Here is a 20,276-nt window from a genome sequence, read left to right on the forward strand (position 1 = left end):
CCTTCATAATTATAATACAACATCTGCTCAGTCACTGGTCACCAACCCTTATTTGCTGATGCCACCCCACTATGGCACAACCATTCATGTGTGTTAGCTGTAGCCAATCAGGAAGGATCTTGCTGTGAGAGGTTAGGTTGGGCACACAAGGAATAGCTTTGGGGGCAAAATGTTGCAAAACAAAAGGCTGCATTAGCCTCTTGCCAGAACGCTGAAGGCAGCATTTAATTAATACCATCATTTACATAAGTATCTTTATCTAGCTTGGATACTCAGGCTGATAATAATTGCTTGTACTTGTATTTTGCTTGGCAGTTGAATAGAAATTGAGATGAGATCACCCAAGGGGGAAAAAAACCAGCTATTAGAGAACTAAACAAAAAGAATTCTGCAGTAAGTTTCTGGGTTTATTTTAATTGCCAAAGAAGCAAAAATGAAATGTTTCAGTAATGTGATACTGTAAGGATTTTAAACAGAAATTTTATTTTAACCTTGTTGTGTGGTTTATGTGGGAAAGCTTATCTGTGTTATTGGAACAATCAATTTATTTTGTCTTGAATTACAATAATGTTTACTTAAAATATAATTATTGGTTATATTTAATGCATTTTGACAGATTGGTATTGTGAGTAGAATCTTATTCTGGTTAGTTGCTATTAAAGCATATGGAATAAACAATTCAGCATTTTATTTATTTATTTATCTATCTAATTTGTCACTGCCCATCTCCTTTTAAAGATGTGAATGAACTCACTAGGCCTTGTAAGTGCCTTTTTGTTAATTGGGATACTGTATATAACAAGGTTGGATTGAACTGCAATATGCAATGTACACATTATACTAATCTATGGATTGTTTAACCAAAATTAATGGTTTGTAAATAAACCACAATTAACTTATTAAAGAAACGTATTGTGGTTTATTCTGCAAAATATCTAAAGCTAAAATCTATAGGTTATAAAGCATAATAGCTGGATACATCCTATATGTTAAACCAAACACAAATAAACCACATTCTGACTTAGTATGGTGTAGAAATCTAGTCAATAAGTAGTGTATTCATGAGCTGTACCTGTTATGTTGATACCAATGACTTAAATGTAACCAGTTGTCAAGGATATGTTATTTTAGAAACAATAGCTATTTATCTAAAGGATTTTCTCATTTATATTACATTGAAAAATTCATCCCTTGAATGTGCATGTCATCCTTGAGAAAGGATTATACTAATCTTTTCTGTATTGTTGCAATACAGTGAATGTGCTACAAATAGTTAGGTTCTCATAAAATTGTACTGAACTTTAGTCACTGACCATTATAAAAAATGAAGTTTTGATTTTGGGTTTTGATGACTAAAAAAAAATAGATTCTGGTCATCTGTTTTCTTCCTCCTTTCGATTTTTATCCCATGTTTTCTTGAGAATCAAGACATCACATTTAGGGAAGTACATTATATCATTCTCTCCTCAATATTTCCCAGCCAACAGCTCACTCCAAGCCAGGAGTTGGGAGTCACAGTAGAATGAGTGAACAGGAGCTCAGATAAGAAGAAGAGAGTTTTGGAAGGGAGTTTGACTGGGGAGGAGAAAAGGGAAGGATTACACTGACCACTCATCTCCACAGGCTAAGCATCAAGTGGAGTCAACTGGACAAGGAAGCTACAGCTTCAAGCTCTGTAAAAGTATAACATAGATACTACCTTTTAGGTTCCTAAAGAAGAAGAATATGAAGTTACCAACAATAGCTAGTACTGTATGAACGCAGAAAGACATCAGAGGACAGGATGCTTTCCAGTTTATTGTACAGAGTATCAAATGTACAGCCGTCTTCCTGATGGACATAAGTTGTGAACTTATTCTCAGTATAGTGAGCTTCTGGCTAGCAGTGAGCAAGTTGATTCCCTTGAAATGAAGATGGCTGAACTGGAAGTGTTTAGACAGCCAGAGAATTATGTTGACTAAACCTTCTGGAATGCAGTAACTTTGTCCCGATCTCAAGATGGCAGCTCCCTTGCTCTCAGGGAGAACAGGGGTCTTGGGGTAGGATCCCTTTTAAAGATAACGAATGCATTCCTGTAGGAGGGACTCAATGATTAGGTGATGAACCCACATTAGTCAGCCCTTCAAGGCAGGCCAGATCAGGATACAGACTCCACAAGTCTGACTGGAACTATATTTTATTGATATAGACTATGGCAAGAGAATTTTGAAAGCCTGACTGAGTCATCTCTGTGATTCTCTATAATATCCTCTTGTACTATGATATTTCACTGGGGATGGAAGACTTTAGGCTGTGGGTGATTCATCCAGAGTTTGTGATAGGCATGTAGACTGCCTGGTGACTAGCCTATCTGGTCCATATTAGCACCAATGATATTGGGAAAGGTAGTTACCGAATCCTGGAAACCAAATTTAGTTTGCTAGATGGCAGATGAGGTCTAAGATTGCCAAGGTGGCATTTTGAAAAACACTGCTTGTTCTATGAGTAGGGCCTACTGGACAAGCAGAGTTTAGGGATCTCAACCTCTGGATGAGACAGTAACATCAGGCAGAGGGATGTCAATTTATTAGGCACTGGGGAATGTTTTAGGACAAGGCAAACTTGTACAAAAGACAGCCACTCAAACTAAGATGGAAACAAGTTCCTGGTGCCAAAAACAAAAACAAAAACTGGCAGAGTAGCTTTTAAACCAATCCTAGCCAACAGCTGCTAGACAGTATCTGGTTCAGGAAGGTGCAGATATTTCAGGAAGCACTATCAGGGAGAGGACCAGTGTTAGAAGTTGGTTAATGAGTGATTGTGTCAACCAGGAGATGAAAGGGAGACAAAAAAGGCTGTGAAAAAGATTCATGCTAAAATTTGAAAAAAGACATGATATATAGGTGTTTCTGTGTTAGTGCTAGCAGCTTCTGAGACAAGATAGTAGTTTTTGAACAAGATAGATAATAGTGAGTATAACTGAAACCTGCTGGAATGGAGAAAATTAATGGGCTACAGTCATTCCTGCGTACAATCTTTATAAGAAAGATAAGGATAGGGTCACTTTGGGAGGTGTTGCTCTTTATATCAAGCAAAATATAACATCTAACACACTAGAAAACAATGAAAAACCAAATTTGTTCATAGAATCACTATCTGACAGTGTTCTTTGTAGAATCACTACAGTATCTTACCACAGTGTCCTTAAAGGTATGTTCTTGCCTGCCTGGTCAATATATTGAGGAAGATAAAAATTCCCTTCTCACCCCTATGGGTGGGATGTGTCTTCCTTAGCCTCGGGTCCTCTACCAGAGGCTTGGGAGTTTGAGGGTTCTGTGCAGGATCTTAGCTGTTCCTAGCACTGCACTCTTCTGGACAGAGAGCTCTGATGTTGCTCCTGGGATCTGATGGAACCACTCTCTCAGCTTGGGAGTCACAGCCCTGAGTACTCCTACCACCCCTGGGACCACTTTGGTCTTCATTTTCTACATCCGCTCTAGTTCCTAACTAGCTGTTTCTCAGTTAATGTGGATGCAGGCCTTCCGTCCATCCATAGTTCCCTCATACATTTCATATATCCCCTCTCATTAGGTCTACTGTTGTAGTAGCATTCCATCAGTTCCAGGTTCTCTTGTCTTGTCCATGTATGGTTTCTTTCAGTGGCCCACTTATTGTCAGATTGTCCTGGTTCCCAACATCTGACGTGGAACTTGTTAATCTGGGCAACGTCTGAGCTGGCATGACTCTCTTAGTTGGTGTCACTCTCGTACTTCAGGTAGGCAGGTGAAGTGTTAGGGGGTCTTTGCCCAAGGACCCCTACTGGTAAGGTAGGTACCAGCCGGGATTTGAACCCAAAGGCAGCACACTAACCGCTGTGTGTGTGTGTGTGTGTGTGTGAGAGAGAGAGAGAGAGAGAGAGAGCTGGTATGCCATCTCAATCACTGGAATAACTCAGGTGACTTATATATTAGTATTAAAAACAGCAAATAGCAATAACAGAAACAATCAAACCTAAAAACCAACAATATATACCACATGGCTTGAGATGTTTAAAGAAAGCAGAGTGATGCAGAAAAGAAGTTTTTGAAATAATTAGGGAATTAAATTACCTTCACACAGATGGGGTGCGGTCATGCTCAGCTCATGGCAAAGAAACCAGATTTCTAGATATTAAAATACTTGGTCTCGGAATCAGCTGGGGGAAGGCAACCTTAGGTCTAAGCCTGAATAGTGGTGTGAGTAAGTAACATGGAACTAATAGGAAGCAGTGATAATAACACTGGCAGTACAATGCAAGTGAGAAACAGGGAGGTCCAAAAGTTACATTTGATTAGAAAAGGAAATATTTTCCCCCAGTAAAAAGGAGAGTGAAAGGAAAAATCAAGAAAGCCACATGTTTTTCGTAATACATGGAGGCCCATCTATAATGTATTTATTCTACATATAAAAGAGTTAATGAAGCTTAGGAAGACGCCAGCATGGTGTTCTACTGGTGTCTAGGAAGCTGTAATAGTTAAGTCTTCTTTCAGGAAATAGAAAGCTGTGCTAATGAAAAGAACAAAAAGAAGTACGAACTCTTACAGAAAAAAATTATAAAGTAATAATTAGGAATGCAAAACAAGTATTTAAAGCACAAATGACCAAAAGAGAGAGAGAAAGAGAGAGATTAAATAGGACATTTAAATGTATATGAAAGAGAAAACTAGGCAGGGGTTCAGCCATTAGATGGCAAGAGTGAAAAGGATCCTTATGCTTATGAAAATTGCAGAGAAGCTGAATACTTTTTATCTATCTTTACTATAGAAGATATTAGACAGATACCGGAGTCTGTATAGAACTTCCGAGGGAGGGATTTAAGTTAACTAAAATAAACTGAGGTAAGAAGAGAAGTTATACTAGGACATCCTGAGATACTATACTGTAATAACTGCCAGGTCCTGATGGCATCCACCCCAGAGTTCTTAAATAACTCATCTGTAAAACCGTTGACCTTCTATAAAAAATATGTAACATTACTCAGGCTTAATTTCAGAAAACTGGATGTGGTGTGATGTCAGTGTGATGCCAATTTTTAAAAAAGGACCCAGGAAAATTACCTGGAAAAGTCAGTTTAACATCCATTCCCTGCAAATTGGCAGAAACTGTAATCAAGGAAAAAATAATAATTAGTCACAATTATTGGAGAAACAAGCCTTGTTTGTTTCAACAACCTTTGAGAAACTTCCTTATCAGCTGAGTAAATTTAGCAGCCATGGGTTAATAGGACCTGTTTTTTATGGATTGCTAACTGATCAAAAAATAGAAAGCAAAGGCAGTTGGACTGTTTGATTTTTTTAAGAAAAAAGCTCTGTGCGTATTGTGGGGATATGTAAATGCTCTGGTTTACTTTGAAGTGGGATAAGGGTTGAAGAATATCTGGATTGCTTTTAGGGTTTGGCTGATTTCATTTATCTTTAACAATTTGGATTAAGATTATTAAGGTATAATAAAAAAATAAAATTTTGGTTTTGGGTTTAATATGATTAAGATGAATAAAATTGTTGTATTATCAAGTATAATATTAGGGACGCGGTGGCGCTGCGGGTTAAACCGCCGAGCTGCCGATCGGAAGGTCGGTGGTTCGAAACCGCGCGGCGGGGTGAGCTCCCGTTGCTCGTCCCAGCTCCTGCACACCAAGCAGCTCGAAAACATGCAAATGTGAGTAGATTAATTGGTACCGCTTCGGCGGGAAGGTAACGGCGTTCCGTGAGTCATGCCGGCCACATGACCACGGATGGGTCCTTAGGGACAACGCCGGCTCCAAGGCTTAGAAACGGAGATGAGCACCGCCCCCTAGAGTCGGACACGACTGGACTTTACGTCAAGGGAAACCTTTACCTTTACTTTATCAAGTATAATGGCAGACAATTTATATGTTTTTTAGTTTGATCTTTATTATAGTAGACAGGAATATATAGAATAGTAGTAGGAAGGAAATAAATTATCTGGGGGGGAGTTGATTAGGTTAGGAGGGGTGCATGTGTGTGTGTGTGTGTGTGTATTATAATGGGAGGGAGCAACTGTATTTAGTGTTTTTTATAATGTGCCATTGGAATGATTTATAGAAATAATGTGATTTTTGTTTAATATAGAGTAAGGGATTGATTATGGAAAATTGTTCTATATTCTTCTGCTAAAAGTCAGAAGTCACCTCTTTTTGTAATTTTGAAAAATTTATCTTATGTTTCTACACTTTTTTAGTTTTTTCTTTTTTTCTTTGTAGTTTTTTGTCTTGCTTGAAACTTAATAAAATTCTTATGAAAAGTTTTATTAAGTTTAAATAAAAGTTTTATAAAGTTTGCTTGAAACTTAATAAAATTCTTATAAAAAAATTTAGAAAGCAAGGAGTGGGGATAAATAGGCAATTTTCTCAAATGAAGGATGAAGTAGAGTCCCTTAAGGATCTGTGCAAGGCCAGAGTTACAGAATCTGAATATTTTGTCAGACAAAACAAGAATTTTAGTGTTGCAACATAAGCTTCATCCCTCACATATGTATGTGCAACATCACCATACATATTCAAAAGAGCGGAATGTGCACCACAATATTGTAGTGAGAAATACCAAATATGACAAGAACTCCAGAAAGATCTCTTTAATTGAGTGAATGCTGAACCAAATGACAAATATAAATGCAATTCTTTTTTTAGTATTTAAGTTTTATTAAGGATTTTGATTACACTAGTAAAAACTAATACAAACTAAACTTAAAGAAAAAAGAATAGCAAGAAAGAATAAAAAGTGTAAGAAAAAAGAAAGAGAAAAGAAAACAAAGAAATATAGAAAAAAGTGACTTCCAATCTTCATTACAACAAGTATAGACAAATCTAGTAATTTTTCACTTCATATGAGGTTACAGATATCTCTTCATCCCATATCCCATCCCTTATCTATAAGCAAATCCATAAAACATCAACTTTTCAATCCTGGTGGCAGCAAAAAATCCATGCCAGAACTTTGGAAAATAATGTCTTATTTTCACCTTGACCAAATAAACCAACTTTATATTCCTTCATTTTACTTCTAACAGTCTTAGTTTTTAGTTCATTTAGATATTGTCATAGGATTTGATTTCTCTTCAATTCCTTTTTAACCCATTGCACAGACATCTTCAAGGGTTTAACAAGCCTCTTTTGTAAATCCAATAAGAAAACATTTTCATTTGTATTTTCCTTTTAATTTTTAAAACTTCAGCCAGTTTCTTTTGTATCTCCAATAAAGAGTCCTTTTCCAAATCATTCTCTTGGCTTGTCATTTGTAGTTCCGCTTCAGCACTTTCTCTTTGTTAAACTTTGCTCCACATCTGTTATTCCCTTATTAACATCTTTTGGACATAATCTTTCCATAGAATCAGACATCATTACTGACACTGTTGATAATTGTAGCTACTAATTTCTGGCTCCATTCTTCAAAGATTTCCTTTAATATTTCTGATGTTATTTTGTGTCATTTTGCAAGTCCCAGTTATCAAACACCAACAGCAGGCTTATATTTTTTTTCCTGTCTACTTAGAATGCTGAAGACATTTTTTTAGACGGAAAGGCTAGATCTTATTATTTTCATCCAGAATATCCATGATTCAGTCACTGCATCTCTGTTTTAAAAAACACAAAGGGTAGAAGCATTTAAAAAGATCTTCAGTGAGATGTTAGAGAAGTAGCTAACCAAAATAGAAAATGGTGGAATATATTAGAATAGGGAATATGTTAGGCCAGGAGAACTGGAATTTTGAGAGCAGTCATGGGCAATCCTACATAATGGCTGATGCAGGGAAAGTTTACCTTCTCAAAAAATGGCTCCCATAATCATAAAATACTTATTTCCTGGAAAGTAAGTCACTGGGGGCAAACTGTTGACTGTGCAGTTTTATGAATTATGACTGAAGTGGGATGAAGAAGTTTGCTATATAGGCTATAAGAAGAATTGTAAAGCCTTGCTCACATCACACTTGACTTCTGGACATGTCCATGCTGTTTCCTTGGCAGCAGTACAGGAGTGGTTTGTCATTGCCTTCTTCCAGGATTTTTCTTTTTTCTTTCCAGTCTAAGAGTCTATCTCTCCATCCAACATATCTCACAGGATTGTTGTTATATTCTGGTCTATGACCATAATTGTGGAAACCCAAAGAGATTAGAGTGTCCTGTTCTGACTATGAGGCAGCGAGACAGAATTATTATCAAACTCTTTACTTAAAACAACTATTTACAACAGTAAAAGTCCTGGGGAATAAATAAAGCAAGCAATTTCAATCAAGACCACTCAGGCAATGATGGATGAACAGATAAGGCTGCAGAGTCAGACTGTGGCAGAACAGCAAGGCAGAATTCAGCTGACTCTCTGATCGAAGCTGTCAGACTTGGTGAAGCTAGAGTGCATGGCAAGGCAGAAGCTGGAGGCAAGGTTCTGTGGACTGGCACACAGATAGGACCAGGCTGACACGTGGAGGCTAGGCAAGACTGGATTGGAACCTCTAGGCAAGGCTTGGCTCTGGAGGCTAAGCTGGGCTGGACTGGAGTGTCTAGGCAAAGCTGAGATCTGGAAGCAAGACTGGACTGGACTGGGGAGTCTAGGCATGGCTGAGAACTGGAAGCAAGGCTAGACTAGACTGGAGAGTCTAGGCGAGGCTGAGAACTGGAAGCAAGACTGGACTAGACTGGAGAGTCTAGGCAAGGCTTGAATCTGGGAGTACACCTGGATCGCACTGGAGCGAGGTGACAAGGCTTAGAGCTGGACGCAAGGCTGTGATCAGCAGAGAAGGCAAGGAGAGGCTCAACTGGAGCAGCTTGTGCAGGAGGTGGGTCCACGATGGCAGAAGGCGCTGGTGCTGGTTCCACACTGGCTAGAGGCAAGGCTTCTGACACTGGTAAGGACTCTTCTGCAAGTGCTGTGAGCTCAAAGGATTGGTTGTCTCCAGCAGCTTGCTCCTCGCACGCCTGCCCTTTTAATCACTCCTTTTCTCGCCATTTTCCTTTAACGGGTTTCTTTCTCTTTTGCACGCTTCTCTGCTCTCCTCTCTCAAGCACTGACTGGAAGCTTCAAATCTCCCACTGGAGTTTGCCCAATCAGCTTCTGCGATTCCTCCCACTCTGCTGAGTCACTTCCTGGTTTAGATTCTCCAAGTCTCTCCTGAAAAGTTTCGTTTTCCCCTTTTGACTCTGGATAAGTTTCGTTTTCAGAGTCAGAAGCAGGCTCAAACCTCACAGAGAGCTTGGAGAGATGGTGTGGTGACAGTTACAAAAACATGTTTTAAGCCCGAGTAATTAAGAAAATATTAGATACTCAAAATGGCTCCTGGGATATAAGACAGAGGGAAAGGAAAACACAATCAGGCTTTCGACATTCTGTTACTACAGCTTAGATCAGCAGAGTTCCAGTCATTCTTGAGGGGGCTGTTTCCTGACCTGGCTTACCTAAAAAGGTTGACAGTAATAAAGATTTATTTGATTTGAGTTGATGTTGTTTATGTGGAAAAATTAAAGGAAGGATTACTATTTATGACACCTTGAGCTCCTAAATGAAAGGTGGGATATAAAAATGAATGAATGAATGAACGAACAAACAAACGAATGAACGAAAGAATGAGGTATCAAAGGAGGTACCTGCAGACACATAGGTGTTTACAAGTACCATTTGCATTCCTCTATAGTCAATGGATCAAGAAAGTTCCTGTAGGTTCATATGTACAAAGTTCCTGTCCTGGTTTATGCCTACTATTATTGCTATACTACAGGGATATGTACTGCTAAACAATATAATCTTTTCATTCAAGTTGAGTGTCTACATAATGAGCGTGCTATATATTCATGTTAATGTATGTGACTAAGTCACATAATTCTTTTGCATAACTGCAGTCTATTTTTTTCTTTTTCTTTCTTTTTTTTCCCTGTAGTTCTGTTTCAGATACCCTTTCCCATATTAGAATCAGGGAAGAATCCACTGAAATGTGTATCCTTATTATCAAGGATTAATTAAAACTGATCCCATCCACCTGGGATATTGTGGGGAGTCCTTAGTTCTGAATTAAAGTTTTGGCTTCCAAGAGACTCATTCCACAAGTCTTTCACTGCTCAAATTAAACACTGAACATGATTTATAAAATGTACATTAGCTTTTTTATCTTTTCAACTTATTAAATGTTGCTCTTGACAATAAAGATACTCATAGCAATTTATTTCTTGTGTGTGATATAAAAACGTGCCTCAGTGTTGTGAGATCAAAAAGCAAGATGGATAAAGCCAAGAAGGAACTGACAAACTCTTTGGGAAGAAGCTTATATCCCCCGTATCCCAATAGCCAAAGAGCAGACTCTTCTTCAGGAACCAGCTCAACTCCAGCAGATGCTTCCTACAGAACATTCAATAAGAAATATCCAGTGGTGAAAGAACGTGGATTTTATTCTGATGTCCTTACACCTGGTGCTTCAGATCTCTTGGGTGTAAGTATATAGAATCTCACTTCACTGCCTTTTTTTCTTTTGTATACAGAGAGTACTAATATAAATTTTATACACACACACACACACACACACACTCACACACACTATATTTATTTACTTTTATTTATGTCTCAAATTTGTACTACCACCCATTTCCCCTCGAGGAGGGACTCTGAGCAGTTATATATTACACACACACATACACACACAAGCTAAGTAGCACTTTAGATTTGAAGGCAAAAAAAAATGCTTTGGAGCATATAGAGGTATATATATATCATTTTTTTTTAATCCATTCAATTGTGTCCGATTCTTGGAGACTGCCTGGACAAGTCCCTGCAGTTTTCTTGGCAAGGTTTTTCAGAAGTCGTTTGACATTGCATCCTTCCTAGGGCTGAGAGAAAGTGACTGACCTGAGGCCATCCAGCTGGCTTTGTGCCTAAGGTGGAACTTACGGTCTCCCAATTTTTAGCCTGATGCCTTAACCACTACACCAAACTGGCTCTCATATAGTACTTGTCTGCAGTTTCTTAAATTGAACAAGTGTTTTCCTGGGATTGCATAGCAGCTACAGAAAGCAGCCATGGAAACCTGGGAAAAGATGAAGCTGCTTTAAGGTGTTGCAGATAGATGCTACGTGAACACCCCTGTGTTCTTCAAAGCACCTTCTTTGGCTTCAAATCTGTAGCACTGCATGGCTGAATCAAATATATAAATTCTGGATCTATCTCATCAATAGGGAGTAATTGCTGATTTTCTAATTCCATTCTTAGCTCAGTTTCTATCTTTCTTCCCTGCAAGCTATTCTTCATTTGAATAGGAAGATGGAAAGTGGATTGTTTTCAGTCCTCTTCTAATTTCTAAGTGGAGAAATTGCCACTTGTGAAGGCTGCAGTCTCTATTCAGTAATATCTCAGATGCTTTCATAATTAGCTTGGCTATGCCATAATTGTTATACAAGGGCACCCCATATGTTGTAATCCTGGCTGCAACTGATTTGCTTCAATAAAATTTGAGAGCTTGAAATAAAGTTTCAATAATTAAACAGAGAAAAACTAGAATAGGAAAAACAGAATCAAAACATAAGTAAAGATTGATTTATAATACCAGAGCTAAGAGAAGGAATTCTACTTTATGATTATTGGAAGTCATTCCAGATACAGTGTGATTCCCAAACTTTATCTAGCTTCTCTTCAACTTCCAGGACTATAACTCTATTTTTTTTTAATCAGTGGGTTGTATCCAGTTGTGTCCATTAGTAGATTGAAATGTCCCTTTCCCTGAATTCTCAGTGACTTCTGCAAGAGACTGAGCAGATGAGGGAATATGATGTTTGTAAATATGGTCACGCTGAGGTTTGTAAATACGGTATTTATGATGCTTCTTGTGTTCATTTTTATTGAGAGACTCAATACACACAGAAACAAATACAGGTTCATAACTGATTGCTTTCTGAACTAAAAGTTCCACTGACTCACACGTTCATGCATCTACAAATACTTACTTGACTTAAGCTCAGAGAGGGATCTGTCAGGCTTATGGTGGTGCTGGTGATAGATTACCTATCTTTGCCACACTTACCCACACTTACCCTGAATCCAGCTTGCCGTGCTAGATTTTAATTCCAGCAGAACTGAGTAAGGGTGCCCACTGTGCGTGGTACCTGGTTCTTTATGATGGCTCCAAAATGCTACCATTTCTATAAACGGTCTACAAATGTTCCAGCAAAGCTTGACTAGTTCCACTTGGTGCCTTTCTTAAGACTCCTGGTAGTTTACCAGTATCACCTCATCCTGTTTGGGTGGGGACATCTCTTGTTCTGAGAACAATTTTTCATTTAAAAAACATCTTTTGTTTTGTCTTTTTAAAATGTTCATTTAGCTAATTTTCCAATTATTTTATGACCCAAACAGTGACAATCAATGTACATGATAATTACATAATAACACTGGTAACAGTATGAGGCCATATGCAAGGGGACGATAGTTAGGAAGCTTCCATTGTATGTGCAGAGGTCTGCTCATGTAATATCAGATATAACTGTTGAGAATCTTAGGCAATTGCATATCACTGAACTAATTGGAGATTTCAATATCTTCTTCTCTGTAAGACAGCCTACTTTTACATACAGAATTCTTGGTGTTGCTTCTTCTTGGAATCTTTCTTGTGTTTAATTTCAGGATGTGCGCACTGGTCCCAGCGTATACAAAGATTTATTGAAGCAATCAGAGCTTGAGGAGCACACACCAGAAGGTAAACACACAGCAAAGGACACTGTCATTACCTTTCTTGTTGTGTAATAGGAAAAAAAGTCGAGCTCCTAGAATTCAGCTGTGAAAACACTGAAGAATGAGATTTGATCATATAGAGTGTCAAAATCAGCAGAGCACTTGTGTAGAACAAAAACAAAACAAAAAAAGCATTGTAGATTTATGAACAAGTAGATGTGGCAACACTGCCTCAGGAAAGCGAGTGGGAGTAAGGGAATGAACATCAAGAAAACCCAACAGATTGGCTTGTTTAAATTCCTTGAACAAATGTTTTTCTTTGGTTTTGGTTTGGAGATATGAGAGATGGCATATACAATATATAAAATATAACCTTATTCTAGTCACTTTGTGTACTTTTCCATAACAATATTTTAAAATATGTGAAACATTGGAAAAAGAGTGGCATATTTTGTATGACAGTGAAACAACTAACATGGTCTCAAAACTGGATGTACATTAGATACTTGTATCATCCACATTACAGTAAGCCAGAATTCCCCAAAGCCCTCACTTTCTTTGCAAAATGAGCATGCTTGAGAATGCTTTCCAGTTCATATTGTCAGGGGGATGAACTAACTAAACTAAACTAATGCCAAACCCAAACTAACCAGGAAACAAAACTGTATTGATTAATTAGGTGCCGGCAAGTTGGTATTGACTCGTAGCAACCACATTAATAGATTTTCTCCAGTTTTTATGTCCCCAACCTGGTCCTTCAGATCTTCCAATGGTGCACTCATTACCACTGTAATTGAGTTCACCCACCTTGCTGCTGGTTGTCTTCTTCCTCTCTTTCCTTCCACCTTTCCCAGCTTTATAGACTTCTCCAGAGAGCTAGGCTTTTGTATAATGTGCCCAAAATACAATAATTTGAGCCTGGTCATTTGTGCCTCAAGTGAGAACTCTGGATTGATTGGTTGTGTGATCTGTTTGTTTGTTTTCTTCGCTACCTATGGTATTCTCAGTCTTTTCCAACACCAGAGTTCAAAATCATCAGTACTCTTTCTGTCTGGTAGATGTGTGGCCATATAAATTTGTTTAATAAATAACATATTTCCTGCTTCTTCAAAGTCCAGCCTTCACTTTCATAGAGTGTCACAGGGAAAACCATTGCTGGCATGACTCTAACCTTCATAGGTATAGACTCACCATGGCATCTTTTGCAACAGCTTCATTGCTACCCTACCAAGTGCTAGCCTATGGTACAGTATATTTCTTTACTGTTGTTTCCTTTACTATCAATATTGATCCTAAAAGGCTGTTCACCACTTCTGATTTTGATCTTTATTATCCATTCTAAGACTGGTTGCTGTGTCATTCCTAATTTGGTCTTCTTTATATTTAATCTTAGTCCCTTTTTTTCACTGTGCTCCTTGACTTTCATTACTACAGCTTCCAAAGCATTTTTATTGTCAGCTATCAAAGTAGTCTAATCAGCATAAAGTAGGTTATTGATGCTTTTTTCTTCAGTTTTAAATGATGCTCATCTTCTTCCAATCCAATTTCACTCAATATTTATTCAGCATCTAGGTCAAATAAATAAGGGGAGAATATACAGCCTTGTCTCACTCCTTTGGTGACTGGAGCCAGTCTGTTTCACCATGTTCTGGCCAAACTGTCGTTTCCTGACCTGTGTATAAGTTTTTCATGAGACCAATGAAAGGTTCTGGGGTTCCTATTTTCCTAAGCACATTTCAGAGCTTGATTACAGACAGCCTGATAAACGGCCTTTCTGTAAATCAATGAACCACGTTTTGAATTCTTTCTGGTATTCCCTGGCTTTAATTATCCAGGCTGCCTCAGCAAGAATGTCACTTGTTCCTTAGCCTTTTCTAAAACCAGCTTGACATATGCACCTCCCTTTCCATCTAGGGCTCTAATCTACATTGGATGATCCTAAGCATTATTTTGCTAGCATGTAAAATTAAAGAGATTTTATAATAGTCTGCACACTCTATTAAGTCTCCTTTTTTGCTATTGGTATGTAAACTGACCTCTTCCAATCTGTTGGCCACTGTGTAGTTGTCCAGACTTCCTGGCGTAGTTTAGTTAGAACCTTTACTGATTCTTCTTCTGTTGCTCCCCATATTTTGGTAGACATCCCATCAGTTCCTGTAGCCTTCTGACTTCGTAATGACTAGAGTAATGCCCTAATCTCATCCTCTGGTACTAGAGGTTCTTGTAAGAAGGAAATCTCTTCAAAGGTATCTTGGATATTGACATCTCTACTATACAGAATTTGAGTATACTCTTTCCATTTTTGTTTATCTTCTTTGAATCAGTTTCTTTCTATCCACTGGTGTCCTTCAGCATACCAGTTTGAGGTTGAAACCTCCTTGTCAATTTGTCTGTTTCCATCTTCAATGTCTTTACAGATGTCATTGTAATACTGCTTCTTCTCTCTTCTAACAGCTTGGTATATGGTTCACTATTATATGAAATCCTAGCCTTTGTGGCTTATTTAACAACTTGAATAAAATATAGCTTCTGTGATGTGTGAATCTGGCTTGGTATGTACAAATACAACTCCTTGTTTGCTGCAATAATAAACTTTCCCCCCTCAGGTCTGTTGGGCTGCCTCATTTGGATTTCTGCCCAGAGCATGGGGGTAGACTTCATGACTAAAGGGCCCCTTCCAGTTCTAGGATTCATTGATTCTGTTCTCCATTTAACCCAAGACCTAAACCCCAAAATTTGTCATTGACTAGGCAAGAATTATTTCTACACTGGGTTGTATCCTAGTGAGAAGGAATGTAATCACACAGAATAAGATTTCAGTGCTGTATATAACCAAAACCATCTTTCCGCTTACAAAAAAAGAGAGAGAGAGAGAGGAGTAAACATCAGTAGCAAATCCATACCTGCATGCCTAATATTCAGGATATTTCAAACCTAAAACCACTGGTGCAAAATTTAAGATTGGGATGGTAGATAGATGAACAAGCTCTGGAATCTCTTTCACTTCCTAACTAGGTTTATTACAAATTGAGGTCAGGTGATCTTTGGGATTTGAACTTGGTTCATAATGGGCTTTGTCTTGTGAGTATTCTCTGCTATAATTTTCTCCTTCCCTCTCTCTAGCTTGATAGTGGAGATACATTAGGGAAGATAACGCAGCAGGTGCTCTGATGCAAGTTTATTTGGTAGTATCCAGAGCTATTGCTTGGGATTAAACAACTCTTAGTCAGCACTGTTGTACAAACCTAACCTAGTTAACAGTGGGGCAGTTCTGAAGCTCCAGTTACTCAATTCTCCAAGGAGAGTTGGTGATTAAGAGCAGCTGAAAAAGCAAGGCTTTCTATACAAACTCATTGGCATAGTCCTGGTAGCCACAAATCATCTCTCTCTTGCACTAATTGGCGTTCATGCTCAAGTCAAGTCTATGGAGAAGATGCTAATGAGATCAAAGCGTGGCAGTATTTCCTGATGCAAGGGCTCATTGGATAGTAGACATTAGCTGTGGGTGACAATTCTCTATTCCTCCAAATTGTGGGTTTTGACCCAGTGTGATTATATGTTGCCAGAACCATTGTGACTAGACTAAACATATATGAACTGGACCTCTAAATATATCTTTTCAAGTATTGTGATAAAAATGAACCTTAAAGGTTATTTATGGAAAAATATATTTAGCTATAAGAAATGTGAGGAACACTAGTGAATTACAATAGCCAGGCCTCCTGAGCTGGCATTTACTTGTCCTATGTTAACTGTCTTCTATATTCTTATTCCCTATACTGATTATCTCACTTTTCCTCAGGTTTGCTCAGGGAGCTTATCTCATGGCACTTATCACAACAATCCTAGGATCAGGCTGACAGTGACTGGCCCAACAAGATTACCCATTGAACTTTCTGGTTGAGTTATAATTTTTGCCCACATCACCCTACAGCTATAGCACCCCACTTGCTCTTTAGTAGCTAAAGAAAAATTAAATATCATTGACATTGGATGAGGCATTGTTTCCCAGTTTATATTCATAATGTGTTTTTACCACTTCAGCATAGGAAAGTGTAATCAAATCAATACACATTTAATCAGTGATTTTTTTCTTAATTTTGTTTTTTGTCAGCCTCAACATTTAATACTCCTGAAAATATTGGACTTATCTTGGATAGTCAACAAATTGGACCAACTACAGAAATTATCGAAGAGTCAGATTTTCCACTGCAAGCATATAAGCCAAAGGTTCAAATTCCATTTGAAGTGATTCCAGGACAATGCCCTCGAAAGATTGCAATTGAGAGGTATTTTCATCCTTAGTTCAGTCAGTCACCCTCTGGTTATTGTGTTTTGTTTTGTTATGGAAATGTGTAAGATAACCCAGCTCTACAATGACTTTGGACAGCTTACAATAAAAGCAATCATAAAACACAATTATTGGTATTACTAATCTTGGGGAGGAAGGTCTATTCAGTCCAGCTCAGGTACCTAATAGATCCTATTGGTTTCCAAAGAGCATTTGAGGAGTTTCCTGAAGCCTTAGTGGGCAATTCTGCTGTGTGCCTGGCTGACTCTGAAATAAGAGGTCAGTTGCAATGCTTGATAGGACTGCTTCTGAGTCGTCATCAATTCAAGGGAATTCCTTGGTTTTCTGAGATGCTCCAGGGGATGAAACAGCTTAAGAGGCACTTAGAGCAATACTGGCATGAAATGAATGTGACCAAATGTGGTTAAGAGCTCAAGTTCAAGCATATGCTGTGGTGCGAAGAATGGTGAAACATGCATATTTCTCAGTTCAATTATTTAAAGTGAGTCAGCCCCTATGAGGGAAAACTGAGCTGGAAGATCATCTGTTAAGCAATTGAAATGAATTTGTAAATCATATAGAGGTCAAAATCACTCATGCTCAGAGCTGAGTGCTGGCTTTGCAGGTGCAACTGAGAGGAGGAGGTTAGTTGTCTAGTGAGGTTATCTGTGATAGGTTTCTGCCTGTGGATCCTGAAGAAGTTGACAAGGTTCTCTATGCTGTTAATGTGGCCACGTACGTACTGGATTCCTGTCTTACCTGGCTAGTGAAAGTTGTCAGAGAGGTAACAGAAGGATGAGTATGGGTAATGGTAAATGTATCCTTGAGGGAGGGAGTGTTGTTATTCAGCTCTTTCAGCTTGTGGGACCTCATTGTCTGGTGATCAACCTTCCAAGGAGCGCACACCAATGATGCAATGGTGGGTATAGCTAAAGCAAAGATGGGATGGGGATCATCCTTTCTCTCTCTCTCTCTCTCTCTCGCTCTCACTCTCTCTCTCACTCTCTCTCTCTCATACAGAAAATTGGCTAATCTGGTGAAGCAGAAACAGTGTGTTATACTTTGCCAGCCTCTGTAGTTGATTGGACTGGCAAATCAGCTCTTTCTTTGCTGCTGCTCAGCAGAGCAGGAAAAGGATTGCAGACAGGGGATATTTAAGCCACAGTCCTCTTTTATTACCATGGAAACAAATGAGTAGCAGCAAAAAGACATTGGCCTCTGATAGTACAGTTTTCTCTAACCTTTCAAGGCTATAGGAACCTTGAGGTGTCAACCTCCCTAAGAATCTGCCTTTGCCCACTCTTCACTTTTTAATAGAGACAGGGTTTCAAAAAAGGGGTATAGGGTATGGTCTAAATAGGGAAAACCTGGTGGATCAGAGCTTTCTCACCATTATTGTAGGATTGGATTGGACTTAGGTATACAGTAGGTTACTCTGCATAAAACTGGGCAATCATTATCAAAAGTATACCTTTCCTGCAGCACTAAAGCCTTAATGGAGAATTAAGGCTGTCACTGATCACTAATCATGATAGCTGTATTTTAGTCCTAATATAGGAACTTTCCCAGTCTCAGTGAACTTGCTTTCAGAAATACAGTGGAAAGTATATTGCCTTTGTGTCTTGTTTATGAGCTTTCCTTATGGTTCTGTCTGGCTACTGACTAGGTGGTCTTTGGTCTAATCCAGCACAGTTCTTTGTATATTCTTATGTAGAAAGATTCCATGGAGAAACAGTGATCTACTGATGGATGTGCATTAATATGGGATATTCTTCAGGATAATAGATAAGGTTTAAATCAGAAAATCTCTAGCAGCATTTTATTGTTGAGGCTATCCAAAATACAAGTCAATTGCATTTTTAGCAGAGAAATCATTAACTAATAAAGGACTCATTTAAATATGAACCATTTCTTCTTACTGTTTAACTAGGAAAAGACGATTATATCTCAGCTTAGATATCACAACACTTTTAGAAAATGCAGGAATAGATTCTAATGAGCTGATGCCAAGACACCAAGACCCTTCTAATTTATCAACAATTGAACAAAAGAAGGACCCTCTTTTCCCCATCTATCTACCATTACAGGTAAGATGAGGGAATTATTGGTATTTGTGTTCCACTGTGGGGGTTCCAAGTCTATAATAGATATTTATCAAAGTGTTTGTTGCTTTATGCTTTTCTATCATCTTTTCCTTTGTATTTATAAATACCCAATTATCATTTGGAAGGTGCTGCTGTATACTATACCTAGCATTGGAGAGATTCGTTTAAAACATTAGGACTTTGGTTTGGGTGGTGAGGGGAAATGGAAATAACAACAGTACTTAAAAGTAGCTGTATGTTTTTCATGAGGAAAAGTTTGATGATTGGGTGTCTGGTCCTACAAAATGTACAGAAAACCACCTCAAAATAGTGATCAAATTCCAGAGTTAAGAGGACACTTTATACATGCCCCAGCCCAGGTTGTTTCTGAGTGAAATATTAATTTGTAATTTCTTGATCATGATTATGTGGCATCAAGTCAGTATCAACTCTTAGCAACCACATAGATTTTCTCCATGATTCTAACTTCTTACTTGTTTAGATTTTTGATGATGAAGAATATGATTGCCGGACTCCAGAAGAGTGGTTGTTATTGGGGGTAGAGCCTGAATCTCCAGTCCGGAAACCAGTTCCAGGAAAAGCACTCCTACCTACTAATGATATACTTGGGCATGGTAAAGTACAAATGATACAGAACTGAGTTATGACAGTGATTTTTAAAAATACAATGAAATAGACTTTTTTCCTCCAAGTTTTATATTTTGAAAATTAATTGGGAGAGAAATAGGTTTTTCTTACCTTAAATAAATCTATTTATTTACCTGATTTATGGTCTCTAGCTTTAATATTTCCAGAGCAGTTAACTAAGTAGTAGAACATAGTATAAGAACATGAAATAAACCATAATAAAATAAAGCTTAGGAACTAGCATAAAAAATTAGAATAATAATTTCACACAGACAGTAATATAGAAATTGGTCTAAATTAAAGCTGCTAAGTGTAATAATTAGTAAAAGAATGGAAAAACCAGGAGTTTTTTGACTGGGAAATAAAGGACATTAGTGGAGGTACCAGATGAGCCACTTTGAAGAGAAAATTCCACAAGTGGGAATTTTTCATTGCTCATGCCACTTTAAATAGAAGCATCCCCCCAAAGAATTCAGATTACAATATCAGTGAATGTATAGCCTGAGGGATGGAAAAAATCCTGTACTTAGACATTTTAAAAATATATATTTAGTTTGTCAGGGATGTCTGATT

At 38.1% G+C, this 20,276-nt stretch overlaps 1 protein-coding gene and 1 pseudogene across 1 annotated transcript in view; one reads left to right on the forward strand and one right to left on the reverse strand.

Moving 5' to 3' along the window:
* Nucleotides 1-1,178: 1,178 nt before the first annotated feature.
* Nucleotides 1,179-1,275, reverse strand: LOC134492650 (U6 spliceosomal RNA; annotated as a pseudogene).
* Nucleotides 1,276-10,242: 8,967 nt separating this feature from the next.
* Nucleotides 10,243-20,276, forward strand: part of DNAH1 (dynein axonemal heavy chain 1) — a 168,063-nt gene continuing 158,029 nt past the window's right edge. The window contains exons 1-5 of the mRNA XM_063291915.1: nucleotides 10,243-10,452; nucleotides 12,633-12,705; nucleotides 16,795-16,969; nucleotides 18,902-19,058; nucleotides 19,558-19,690. Of these exons, the coding sequence (XP_063147985.1) occupies nucleotides 10,243-10,452; nucleotides 12,633-12,705; nucleotides 16,795-16,969; nucleotides 18,902-19,058; nucleotides 19,558-19,690 (748 nt within the window). The remainder of the gene's footprint in view (nucleotides 10,453-12,632; nucleotides 12,706-16,794; nucleotides 16,970-18,901; nucleotides 19,059-19,557; nucleotides 19,691-20,276) is intronic.

The sequence above is a fragment of the Candoia aspera genome, chromosome 2 (genome assembly GCF_035149785.1).
Source record: "Candoia aspera isolate rCanAsp1 chromosome 2, rCanAsp1.hap2, whole genome shotgun sequence".
NCBI classification, from domain to species: Eukaryota; Metazoa; Chordata; class Lepidosauria; order Squamata; family Boidae; genus Candoia; species Candoia aspera.